Source organism: Taeniopygia guttata, chromosome 12, assembly GCF_048771995.1.
Source record: "Taeniopygia guttata chromosome 12, bTaeGut7.mat, whole genome shotgun sequence".
Taxonomy (NCBI): Eukaryota; Metazoa; Chordata; class Aves; order Passeriformes; family Estrildidae; genus Taeniopygia; species Taeniopygia guttata.
The window spans coordinates 475237-487857 of NC_133037.1; the positions used below are offsets into that span (position 1 = coordinate 475237).

A 12621-nucleotide genomic window follows, 5' to 3' on the forward strand; every position below is an offset into this window, starting at 1 on the left:
GCGAGCGGGCTGTGCGCGGGGCGGAGCGGGGCGGAGCGGGGCCCGGCAGAGCCCGGCGGGGCCCGGCGGAGCCCGGCAGAGCGGCTGTAAACACGGACCCCAGCAGCTGGGGCCGTTCCGCTGGGCAGCGGGACACGTCCCACAGCGGCGGGGAAAGGAACGGGCACCGCCAGAGGTGCTGAGAAGCCGCCAGGTGATGCCGCGCAGGGATCCCGCGGCCGGGGCTCGCCATCCAGGCAGCGCACAGATCACGCAGTACAGTATGTGGTCCGGTTATGCAGGGAGTGAGAACTAAAGAACACCAGAAGTGCTCACAGGGACAGGTCTTGCTTGTCAAGGGTTAGGTTTAAAATATGTTCTTAACGTCAACCTTTTTTCTTTTTTTTTTTTTAACCTGATTTTAATAAAAAGTATAATTAATTAATTTGCCAGTGTAAATATTACTAGTACTTCTGGCAAAAAGGAGAGCCTTCCTACCATATTACTGCTGCTAAAGACTGCCAGCAGATACGTAAGTGTAACCATCCGTCCTTCTGGTCTCGTTCATATTTAGCCCTAGGTCTAAATTTGTATGAATGGAAAGAAGTGCTGTAAGTTTTGACAGCTTTTAATTCACTGTTTCTTTGTATTCTGCATATATATTACAGTACAGCTAACTTCTGTTTTCAGTATCAAACTTTCAAAGTTCTGCAGTTTTCTTCACTCCTAGCCTCAGAAATCATGAACTTCTTAGCTCTGCTGTGACAAGGAAAAAACTGAAAAATGCAATATTGTTGTACCTATAAGATCAACGAACAGGAAAAAATAAAGAAAACTACCCAAAGTGTATTTAAAACATGACAACTCAAAGACTACCTTGAGATGAGCTGTTTTACCAGTAGTACCACAGTTGCATTTTAGGGGTTTCCCCTTCCCTTTCCCCTGCTTACTGTCCCTCTGACACACACTGAAATGCTTCCATGATTGGAACATCTCTGAAGGTGATGTAAGATGAGACTGAAGTTGTGTTGCAAAGAACTACACAAAAGTGGGAAGAAAATACTTCTTCTCCTTAGGTACTGGAAAAACTTGTGAAATCATTTGAACTATTTGCCTCGGCTGGAAGCAAGGGGAAAGACCACATCCAACCGCATGTATGGCTTCAGTTCTGCTCTGAATGTCACAGGTAATGCAGGGTCTTACTGGGGAACTGAAATGGACTGAATAGAGATTGCAACAATCCTGTATATTCCTGCTCTTAGGCCTTCCCTTTCCGACTGCTGTGGGCAGGACTCTGCGCTGCTGTGTGCTCTCCCAGCATTTATTTCCCCGGGGTTCCTCCCGTCCAGCCGTGCCCCGCATTTCCCAATGTTCGTGTGCTGAAGCCAGCTGGGGTTTCTCAACCCTTTATTCTGATCCAAAGAGCACTCCAGAACAGAACAATACACTCTTAATAAGAAACACAAGGAATCACAGACCCCATCCAACTCAGAAATACCCAGAACATGTCTGCCATGTACAGACTGCTAAACCCAACACCTAATAGAACTAGGTACAGGAAAAGCTGCAGCCAAGCAGGTCAGCTTTCTGCCGGGGTCTGGCACGCTAACTGCAGTGCACAGCCCCATGGGCAGCAGGAGGGAACCTCCTCTCAGGTATGGTCAGGAGCAGAGAACAGCATTCTCCGGCCCTCAGGCGCCCTGGGGCACTGAGCCAAGTCTGCTCCAGGGGCCTGCATGGGCTCACTTTCCCCTCAGAGATCTGTGAGAGGCGGCAGAGCAGAACTCGGCAGCCCCGTTCCTGCCCAGACGCTGCCTGAGCTGTGCTGATAGTTCATGAGAGGCACAACATAGCCCAGCAGCACTGGGCTGGGCAGGCTGTGCAGTCCAGAGTGTCTGTTTACTGCTCAACCACAACGGTCAGGGTATCACAGGAATACAAACACAGAGGCACTGGGGCCTTACCTGACAGAATTACACTCAGAAAGCAAGCCTGCATTTCCATTTTTATGGCAAAGATCAATTTCTTCAAATACATAAGAGAAACAAGTTTACAAATAAGGAGACATTCCATACTTACAAAATACATTGAGACTCTCAGAACATACAACTGGAGGGAAACATATTCACAAAAATAACCTGCTGTAATCAATCTCCAACCAATCTGCTTCTAACCCGAGCTGCACCACATTTTGCTTGATGGACAATTAATTCATGTAACACTAAACTATGCTGCTTTGAACTCTCTGTGTTCACACCAGAGCACATTCCACTGAGAAGTGGGGAACAGAATACAGGCAAAGAAATATCTCTCCGTCTCCAGCCTGCCAGTAAGCATGGCCCTGTTTGTGAGCTGGCTGTATGAGCCAATACAGCTCCCACTGGTCCTGAGAAGACACAGGCAGCTCGAGAGGCCCACGCTTCCTGAAAAGGCCTCCTACTACAACTTGGACTGCAGCACTGTGAGGGGAAAAGACAGAACTTAAAGTATCTACCTCCTGTGAACCCTGTACAGGCTGCTGGGGAAGCAGCTGTGGGGGACAAGGGTGTTCCAAAACGAGGGTCTGGTCTGTGTGGCTGAGATCAGCCAGGCAAGAATCCTATGACAAAGGCAAATAAGGCATTTGAGGTATGATGACAGTAAAAACATGTCAGACCTAGAGCGGATAGGACATGGCTTTGTACGTGGAAAGGTAAGAGGCAGAATAATCTGCAAGCATCTACACATCATCCTTCCACCAATGTAATAATGTTTGTCAGACCCTCAGGCACTGCTGGAAACCCTCATGTACAAACCCCTCATGCTCTGTGACCCACAGGCACATTGAGGCAACGTGTGAAAAGGAAATTCCATCAAAACAAATGACTCAAGCAAAAGCGATGACACAACCATTAGTCTGGGCTAAATTAATCCTTGGTGTCATTTGCTTTCTAATGCAATGAAAGTTACTTTGTATGAATATTTTCCATTTAGCTGCCCTGATCTTACCCTACAGTTTGCAAAACCTACAATGAAGAAATGAACCATCAGAACCCAGCATGCCTCCCAGTGCTGTTCTGTCACCAAAGTTACTTAGTTTATGTTTCAAAACGTTAAACAGAGGCATCAGTTCTTGGTGTGTTTCCTGGCGACTCTTGCTCAGACTCAGTGGTTTATAACGAGGAGTCTGAAGTGAATAATCCTGTTAGTCCACAATTAAGTCCCTCAGTGCTTCATTCTTCTCCAGAGAAAGCCGCCGAAGATCCTTCCAAATGTCAGGATGATCCTCCAGCTCTTCATATAACGACTGGACGATGTCCAGTTTCCTGTAGTCCGTTGGGCTGACCAGACTGCGCACCACCTGCAGACACCTCTCCTTCAGGGTGAACACTGCGGCCAAACACAAGCACAGCACAGCTTTGTCACGAGGGCTCGCAGCGGCTGCTCGGGTGCCAGCAATGCTGCTCTGAGCCTGTGAGCACAGAGCACAGCCTGCAGCAGTGACCACGACAGGCTGGGCTCTCCAGAGAGGAGAGAGATGTGGTTCTGCCATGAGGCACCTACGAAAACCCCTCAGAGACCCCCACCACTAGCTCCATCCAATACAACAGCTCTGCTAACAACCCCTCGCCATCTCCGCAGTGTCTGAGCAGGTTTAGTTTGATGAGGATCTGATTTCTCACTAATCCTAACAGGTCCAGAGAGAACAAGTACAGAATTCCCTAGGGCACATGCGGTCCTGCCCCTTACCTGGCAGTGTGATGTCAGCTTTGGTCACATTGGGGGCTGCCACGAACAGCTCCTGCTGGTTGACGAGCAGCCCGTCATTGGTCCCTGCATCCCGGAACAGCCAGAGGTGCCCTGGCAGGGAACAAGGTGGGAACGCACCAATTGCAGAACTTTTTAATGAGTGCCTCTGAGGGGCATCTACTCACAAGGGACCAAGATCTCCAGCTTAGCTCTGTGTGCACAGGCCACTACCACGGCTCCAGTCACTGGTATGAACGGGGAGGGGAAAGGAAAAAGGAGAAAAGGAAAGGAAAAAATAAAAGGAAAAGGGGGAAAGGAAAGAAGAAGAGCAAAGGAAATGGAGAGAGAAAAAAGGAAACGAAGGGAAAGAGTGGAAGAAGGAAAAAGGGAAGAGAAAGGCAAAAGGAGGTGGGGGGAAGGCAAAAGGGCAAATTCCACCGCCCCCAGCTCGGCCACCCGGGCCCCGCAACGCCCAAGCCCGTCCCGTACCCACCCCGGTAGCTGCGCATGACGCGCCCGCTGCGCGGCTGCAGGACCGGGTAGCAGCGCGGCCGGCCCTCGAAGTCCAGCCAGACGGGCAGCACGCAGCGGGGGCTGTGGTTGTTGAACACGACCTCGGAGAGCTCCCGCGTGTTGACGGAGCGCAGGACGGGCCCGGCCCCGCCGGGGCACTCCGGCAGCAGCACCGGCGGCACCATCGCGGCCGCGCCCGCCGGCCCCGAGCAGGGCGGCCTGGCGCGTGCGCGTGCGCGGCGGGGCCGGGGCGGGGCCCGGCGGGAGGGGCGGGGCCGGGGCGGGGCCCGCCGTGAGGGGAGCGCGCCGTGAGGGGAGCCCACTCACGTAGCCGCCGAACCCTCATTTTAACAGACAAACGGAAAAAACCGCCGGCCTTTGGCACGCGAGCCGTCACTTAGAGCCGTCAGCTCTTTGTCCTGTCTCATCGCCCAGCAGCCTCAGTTCGCAGCTCTTGTGACTCGGGCACTGGACTCACGAGGGCTGCCACAAACCGATTCTTCCTCAGGCAGTTAGGCTGCCAGTTCCCTCCTCTCCGATCTCAGCGTGCCAAAACATTCCTTTATACACCATATTATCTTTCTCACACACACAACACTCAAATTTAAGAAAAACTAACTAGATAGTGGAAAATCTGGACATGAACAGAAAAAGAACACAATTAAGACTCATCTCTTTATGCAAAACTTCTAAAACTTTAATATTTGTTAATTCACCTCTGAACAGTTACACATACTTAGCATGAACACACCGTAATGGAAAGGGCAAACTGGCAATTTGTTTTCAGCCTCTGATGAGCAGAGTGAGAGGCCTGAGAAATCATAGTATGGTCACAGAAAAAAAAAATGTTCGCAACTATATTTTTGTGAATACTGTGGCAGCATAGCTGTGGTAGTTAAATTACCTAAGAAATTCAAATTGCCACCTTGATGCATCCATGGTAGACACCAAAACCATAAACTTTTTAATATAACTGCTAGAAGAACCTCAAATAGTAACTACGAACTGTTTTCTAGGGCTGTGTGTTACTCCCTCACCCACAGCAATGGAACACTAAAATACAGATCAAACATTTACTGGTAATTAGCCCTAAGGTAAGGTAACAGGCAAGAGAACCAGTAGCACAGCACACTGTTTGCCAACTGCAATTTGCTTATCAGACCACAAAAACCAGATACTGGTTCATTATTAGTTTACATTTGAGCAATGGTATGAATTGGAAAACTGCTCTGAACCCTTTAAGATTACTGTCTTAGTAGTACTGTTAGTCATTTGAAGATACAGCTTGGTAAATAAATTAATTGTTGCACCCAGAGCTGCCTCAACATGTTTTCTACTGTAAGCAGAAAAAATAAACGTTTAACTGAAAAAATACAAGAGAAGATTCAAGCCAAGGAAAGAATTACTAATGCCACTAATGAATTTCAGTTTGGGTGGATGAGAGCAGAGGTGATATAAGTAATAAGATTTCAGAATACACAGTAGAACTGGCAGCTCTCAGTTGATCCCTGGTTTATCATTTGTGTGACAATTTCTATGCAGGTTGTTTGGTTTTGAATGGACAGACTATGCTCTCAGGTCTCTGCTTTACCAGCTGTCTATTCAACAAAGTCCGGAGGGATCTCTTGTCTTCTTCCACGCAGTTCACCAGAAGGACCTTGTCCCGTCTGCCCTCTCCCAGGTGCGCCTCAGCAGATACACTGCAGCGTGGAGTCCCCCCACGTTCACCCACACGGTCTGAGCTCTGCGCCAGATGTGTCCCACACGGGACAAGGCCTGCGGGCCAAAAACAGCCAAAGAGTGGCATTAAGACAGGAACGTTCATTTTTATTATTCTCCAGCACATCTGATGGAAACAGCAAAGGACCTCCCAGGTCCAAAATTTAATTTAAGCATGACTAATGATTGCTCTATATGTGGAGTATCTTTTGTAAGGATGGCAGCTTACAGTTTTTCCCTCAATGTATTTTCAAGTGTAAACAGGTTTGATTTTCTCTCACAGAACAAACCTTAGCAAAGCATTTCTTGTCCTGGGTAAGCAGCACAGCCCTGCCTGTCCCTGGGACGCAGATCCGGCCCATCTCCATCAGGCAAGCTGGGTAGAGATCCCAGTTCTTCTTCTTCGACCCCATCCTGCAAGATACATCCAGATGCCCAGTGAGATCGCTGGCACCAGTTCCGTGTCCTTGGTGTCTCAGACATCGATCTGCTCATTCAGGAGCACAGCTACTTTCAAGCTCATTTTTACCACGGGGCTCCTGACCGCTTCCCCAGCAGGCCCAGCTCAGCACCCAGCTGCGGAGGAGCCCAGCCCTGGCCAGGAGAGCGCAGCCCCTTCCCAGCGCAGCTCACCTCTTCCCGAAGGGCATGTCTGTCACCACGATGTCCACGGAGCCCGTCCGCAGAGGCAGGTTGCAGATGTCCCACTGGATGACATCCAAGGGAACGCCCAGGGCAGTGCTGCTGCAAGAGCAAAGGCAGTCCCCTCAGACATGCGCACTCAGGCTTTTACACTGGGGAGGTCTACAGTGTTGGCAACAAAATAAACAAGAAAACATGAACCAGACGCTCAAGTGCATCAATGCAAAGTGGATTTCTGTGCATGCAACACTGCAGGAAAGGTAAATCCCTCAGGCTCCTCTCACCTGTCCTTACTCTCGTTTTTCCTCAGTAAGGAGCTGATGTTGTTTGCTGCTCTCTTCACTGCCTGAGGGTTGTTATCCCCTGCAATGTGGTAGCAGTAGGGCCATTCTGCAGCTCCCTAGCGGGGAAATGATAATAAGCAACATTAGCATCAACATTGCTTGAATGAAAAAAAACCCAGATTAATTTCTATAACCTGACAGAATACAACAAAGCGACTGCAAGAGGACGGCTGGAAATTTAGACTTCTGTAACAGATAGCTGTATTTTGCACCTTTAAAGCTCAAAATACTTTTGGATTTAGTCTTTTTCTGCTACGTCTTATGGAAGGAAAATGAGGTCATTTACAAAAAGTGTATTTGCGTCTGTTCAAAAACTGGTGAGACTGGAGCTTACTATTCAGTCATTAATAGAATATAGCTAAGATATAGACAAGTTTAATTAAGTTTAAAAAATCAAGGAAGAATCACCTCTATTGGTATCGCACCTGTACCACACATGGGATCAACTATGATATCTGTGGGCTGGGGATCACAGAGTCTGAGGAACAGAAGAAAAAATATGGTGAGAAATGTCTTAAAAACCTGAATTTCTATAAATAAGGGAAAGTGAGCTATTTTCATCGCCCTGGTATCTACCCTTCTAACAAAAACTTGATGTGATTATTTTTTCCACTAGTTACATTTTTTTTATAACCAGCAATGAAGCAAAATTCTTTCAAGACTGAGGTACACTATTTTGAAACTTGGCTAATACAGCAAATGTTTACTTTCCTTGGCTGGGAAACACCCACTGTTATTACAAGGCACATGGTGGCAGCAACTCCAGGGTTTTTAAATTTATTTTTCTTTAAGAATTAACAGAAATGGCTTCTGAGGAAGCAGTGGGGAAGATAAAAGGTTTAATTTCTTAAACAAAAGCTGTTGTTTCTTAAACAAAAAGACTTGTTAACTGAGCATAATACAACGTAACTGCCCTGACCTGAGCATGCCGTAAGCCAGAGTGGAACGCAGCGTTGTGGGTCCGAAGTGTGTAATATTCCGTCTGTGGAGACTCTCTTCAGTTAATGCAATCCCCACCACGACTTCATTGTTGTGAATATTCAGAAGAACCTAAAGAAAAAACCTGAAGTGAATTTCAGGAGTAACAGAAGCTTTCCACAGAATGCCTAGTAAATACTTACAGGAATCTTAACTGGCAATTTAAAATCCAGGAATGACATGTAAAAAAGCTTTTCTTCTTGAAAGCAAAGCATAGCACCATTTTAATAGGACAGAATTCAGGTGAGCATTCACACACTCTCTCATTCACACCAAATCTGTTGCACAAGACTTCTCAAAGTGCTATAACCATTGCACTGGCTTCTTAAAACATTTGGTTTGTAAGTCTGGGGCAGAGGTCGGGTAAGTCCTGCAAGACACAGTGAACCATCTGCAAAAGCAGCAATAAAAATCATATTAGTTCTGGGGACTACATTAACTAGGAAGGTGAAATCTCACTCCAGGGCAGTGGCCAGCCCTTAGTAAAGCTGCAAGAAAAACATAGGTCTCTCTGCCCCTCAAAAACAGTGGTTCCTCACCACCAACAGGTCAGGGGTGCTGGTTGTATTTTCCCAGCCTCTGCTCTCCCCTGACAGAAAACAAACACCTGACAGTTATTGTTAACTCCTTCTGTCCCCTTCACCCCAAACCCAGCTTCCATTTGGAGCATTTCTTGGTAACTTAGACTGCTATTGAACAATGCATTAGAAGAAAGATTTACTGAAGGTGAAAGCAAGGCAAAGAAGGTATCAGAAGTCACACATAATGTTGTCAGGGAAAAGAACACTTCAGAGGAGGCCAATTTCAGCATTACCAGTTTTCAGTTCCAGAGTCTCTGGAAGGCAGTTTGGAGATCTCTAAGCATCAGAAATAAGAACTAAAAATTTGTACTGCAGAAATGTAGGTATTTCCAAGGTATGCCACTATACCTCCACATCAAAATTAGTCATGTCAGCTTTCCACTGGAAGTGCTCCTGCACGGCTCCGCCGAAGTCCCTTGCGGCCTCGTTGGACGTGAAGCTGTGCTTCTCTCCAGCTCTGTTGCACGTCACTCGGAACCTCAGCACCTTCACCTCTCCTTCACCAGCCTTGGGCCCACTCTCAGAACTCGCCTGCACTCCAACTTTCACATCTGACTGCTCATTATCTTCCTCCTCCTCCACCCCATTTCTGGATGTCACTCCTTGGGGATTCTCTGTATCCTGGCCACCAGTGGGTTCCACAGCCACAGGGTTTTGGGCACAGTCCTCCTGGTCACTAGTGCTATTTTGGTCTGCTCCTCCCTCTTCTCCACCATCACTCAGCTTCCCTCTGCTTGCAGGACTCTGCAGATTGTGTTTTTTGCGTTTTGTCTTTTTCTTCTTCAAGCTGTTGTTCAACTCCCAAACTTTCAATGGATCAGTCCAGGGTAGCTTTTTAACCAAATCTTCCAAATCCTTTAGAGCATCTTCCTTTAAAAGACAGAAAAAGTTGTGCTTTGAAGTTATTAATTCTTTTAAAAGTTATCCTTCATTTTGAGGTCTCTCAAAGTAGTTTATTAAACACTAATCCACTACATGTTTAAGCAAAGATTAAAGGTTTTTGTCTAGTTTTTGCTGTAACTAAACAGAATTACAGTGAAAAGCACAAGGCCCACAGGATTTCATAATTTATCTTTTAATACAGACAACTAACACTGTATTAAGTGACCAAAGTGACTCTTCACTATTCTGTGTCAGTGGCCTACAAACACAGCATCACCTCTTATCCCAGATTTTGGCAATGTAAAGCATTTAATGGCAGAAATTATGTTAGATGACATGGCCACACTTCCATTTACAAGCCAGAAAAGGGGAACTAGAATAGCCTCACAAATAAAAACTTATTAAAAATTAAAAACGTATTAAACAAACAGTCTTAAATTAAAAACCCCAAATACTTCAAACCCCAGAACCGACAGAAAAAGGAAGAGTGACTCACCTTATTTTCCTTAAATTGATAGTCTTTGAATTCCTGAACAACAACAAATAAATTATCCACTGATCTCAGACGATGGACCTAGAAGAGATGAAAAGATGACACATTACTAACCGTGTGCCGTGGGGACTGTGTTTACTGTTTTCAGAATTTTGCCATCTATGTCGAGGTTTCAGACTACGGTTTCCACCTTTAGTCCCCACAGGAGTTATCAGTTTAGTCTTTGCACTGGTTTAACGTCCCCATCTACCGTTTCATCTCCCGCGACACCCCGGTGAGGCGGGTACCGCAGGCCGGCCGCGGCTGGGTGCGGGATGCTGTCCGCACCGGCGGCCTCCGACACCCAGGCGTTGGGCTCGGAGGCGCTGGGACCCACCGAACCGAACCGAACCGAACCGAACCAGCCACAGGGGGAACAGCGGAGCGGGGCAGGGAGCCCGCACGGACCTCAGGCAGGCTCCGGGCCGGGACCTCGAAGTAGATCTTGCCCCGATCCCTGCTGATCCGGGAGGCCGAGCCCAGCTTCTCCTGCACCTCCTGGGCCGCCGTCTGCTCGAACCCCGTGGGCACGGTGGCGCCGATCACGGCCGCCAGCTCCGCGCCCTCCTGGGCCGCGGCCGAGCCCAGCCCCGCGTCCCCGGCCGCCTCCGCCTCCGCCATGCCGCGCTGCCCGGGGACGGCGGGCGGGCGGCCACACCGCCCACGGCCGGCCCACCGACCACCGGAGCCCCCAGCCGCGGCCACACCGCGCCAGGCGCCGCCACCGCCCGCCCTTTCCGCTTCCGCGCCGGGCGGCACCGCCCGCTGCCCGGGGTCGCTGCTGGGCGCGGGCGGGAGGCGGCGCCGCGGCCCCGGGGAACGGCCGTGGGTCCGCGCGGCCCCGCCGGTACCGGTGTGGGTCCCTGCGGCCCCGGGGAACGGCCGTGGGTCCGCGCGGCCCCGCCGGTACCGGTGTGGGTCCCTGCGGCCCCCCGTGGAGCTCCGGCCGGGCCCTCGGCGGGGCTCGGTGCGGGGCTCGGTGCGCGGCCCTGTGCTGCCGTTCCCACCCCGTGACGGGTCGCTCGTTGCCCTGGCGGAGCGCTGGCCGGCCCGCGGGTCAGACCCGGTTCCAAGCCCCCGCAGCCCCTCGGGTCCCGGCGCCGAGCTCCCGAGCTGGGCTGCCGCTGTTCGGGCCCCCGGGCACCCACGCAGCCGCCGCCGCTGCCGTAACCCCCGTGTTCTGGGTGGCAAACCGTGGGGTGGCCATTGCTCTGTTCGTTCCTTGTTGCTCAGTTTTCTCGATGGTTGGGCTGTTTCCTTTGGCGTGTTTCCAGAATTAAAATTATTTTTAAAAGTAAAATCTAGTGGCTAAATGTCTTTTTTTTCAGGAGAGACAGAAAGAGGCTGCTCTACCTGCCATGACCATGCTCCCGTCACTACGACCAAATGTGAGCTGCATGAAGCTGAATAGGCACTATTTTTCCTCCTCATTTCAGGTCCCAAAGTCTTTACACCCAGCACTGGAATGATAAATGTAAACACAACTTGTTCCTGCAGCTTCTACCTCCCCAGGTGCAGCATGTCCTGTCAGCAGTACCATTTGTGCTCATTTCCCCATGTGTGTTCTGGTTTTGCCATCGCATTTAATGTCCAACAGGAGGCCTAAGGCACTGCTCTTGCCATTGAACCCTCTGAAGCATTGCTTTGCTTTCACGTGAGCAGGATGAGGGAAGGTGTGGGCTGACTTGTGATTCAAGTCTGAAAATACAGGATGAAAACCGTGGAATTTGGGTCAAAAACATGATGGAGAAAGTTTGTGAAATGGCTTTCAATAAGAATTTAAAAATAAGCTAAAGCAGACACAGTCACAGATTTTGCTCAGCTTTGTCCTGCAGCAACACCTATAGCAAGGCAGAACTTTGTGGTTCAAGTGGGACAAGAAGCTCAGATTGCTGAGCTATGTTCACTGGCAGAATTTTCAGCATCTTTTGGTGAAGTTGTTTGCCAGACACTTAAATGAATTCCATGTGTCTGGCCTAGCAGCAGCAGCTCTGACCCTCACAGCTGGCCTCACACTGGAAGGTAAGAAGCAGGTGAGAGCTTCAGCCTGCTCTGCTGCAGCTCTTGGAATCTATCCAGACACCATTTCAGAACAGTTTCTGGTTGCTGGCAGGTTCTGTAGCAGCTCTCCTGCCTGTGTTTTGGGAGGAGAGAAAATACGACAAACTCTTCAGGACCAAACCAGAGCTGTGCTTTGTGTCCATTTGAGCCCCTTCCCAGAGCCGAGGAACTGAACTGGCTCCCAGGTTCAGCAGCATTCAGTAAAGTGAGCAGGTGCCTGTTGGGCATGTCTGGGAGCGCCCTTTGCAGGGAACACAGGTTCCTGATGAGCTGGCAGCATGTTCTCATGGCTGGCTTAGTGCACAGCTGAGGAGGAGCACTGCTGTCCACTTGTCTGGAAGGGTTTGTGCTCCAGGTCTGTCCATTTGGAAGGCACGTATCAACAGCAGGCTGAATCCCAGAGGATCCTGAGTGTTTCTGCACTCTCACTCCTCAGGGTTGTCAATGGAATGATGGACGTAGAAATTGGCCAGCTAACCAAGGGGTCCTAATATTATCCTGGAATCATCATTATTTGTCTCACAAGATTGGCACACAACTAAAGAACGTTTGCCATACACTTCTCTTATTAAAACAAATTACTTATCCTGTAATTAGGACTAGACCAGGCTTCTCCAGCCTGGCCTTGAACACTTCCAGGGGTGCAGCAGCCACAGCTTCT

The 12621-nt window shown here is 49.3% G+C and overlaps 2 protein-coding genes across 3 annotated transcripts; both read right to left on the reverse strand.

The window, feature by feature from the left end:
- Positions 1-1972: 1972 nt before the first annotated feature.
- On the reverse strand, positions 1973-4468 carry VHL (von Hippel-Lindau tumor suppressor). The gene is made up of 3 exons (XM_030283067.4): positions 4202-4468; positions 3709-3819; positions 1973-3348 (listed from the first exon to the last, which is right to left on the reverse strand). The coding sequence occupies exons 1-3, from the start codon at positions 4404-4406 to the stop codon at positions 3164-3166; spliced, it is 501 nt and encodes a 166-aa protein (XP_030138927.2). The 5' UTR covers positions 4407-4468; the 3' UTR covers positions 1973-3163.
- Positions 4469-4896: 428 nt separating this feature from the next.
- Positions 4897-10655, reverse strand: THUMPD3 (THUMP domain 3 tRNA guanosine methyltransferase). 2 transcript variants are annotated; one of them, XM_030283044.4, is made up of 9 exons: positions 10308-10654; positions 9864-9941; positions 8834-9355; positions 7846-7976; positions 7335-7404; positions 6867-6982; positions 6574-6684; positions 6231-6354; positions 4897-5997 (listed from the first exon to the last, which is right to left on the reverse strand). In XM_030283044.4, the coding sequence occupies exons 1-9, from the start codon at positions 10518-10520 to the stop codon at positions 5866-5868; spliced, it is 1497 nt and encodes a 498-aa protein (XP_030138904.4). In that variant the 5' UTR covers positions 10521-10654; the 3' UTR covers positions 4897-5865. The 2 variants fall into 2 exon arrangements, with proteins under 2 accessions (XP_030138904.4, XP_030138905.4); XM_030283045.4 differs by having other exon boundaries at positions 5162-5997; positions 6574-6681; positions 10308-10655.
- Positions 10656-12621: the final 1966 nt, after the last annotated feature.

Coding starts and splice junctions, on each gene's coding strand:
- VHL (XM_030283067.4), bottom strand. CDS start 4,406: ATGGTGCCGCCGGTGCTGCTGCCGGAGTGCCCCGGCGGGGCCGGGCCC. Junction 3,820..4,201: donor CGTCATGCGCAGCTACCGGG/GTGGGTACGGGA, acceptor GTTCCCTGCCAG/GGCACCTCTGGCTGTTCCGG. Junction 3,349..3,708: donor AGCTGACATCACACTGCCAG/GTAAGGGGCAGG, acceptor GTTTGGCCGCAG/TGTTCACCCTGAAGGAGAGG.
- THUMPD3 (XM_030283044.4), bottom strand. CDS start 10,520: ATGGCGGAGGCGGAGGCGGCCGGGGACGCGGGGCTGGGCTCGGCCGCG. Junction 9,356..9,863: donor ATCAATTTAAGGAAAATAAG/GTGAGTCACTCT, acceptor TGTCTTTTAAAG/GAAGATGCTCTAAAGGATTT. Junction 7,405..7,845: donor CTGGCTTACGGCATGCTCAG/GTCAGGGCAGTT, acceptor TCTGTTCCTCAG/ACTCTGTGATCCCCAGCCCA.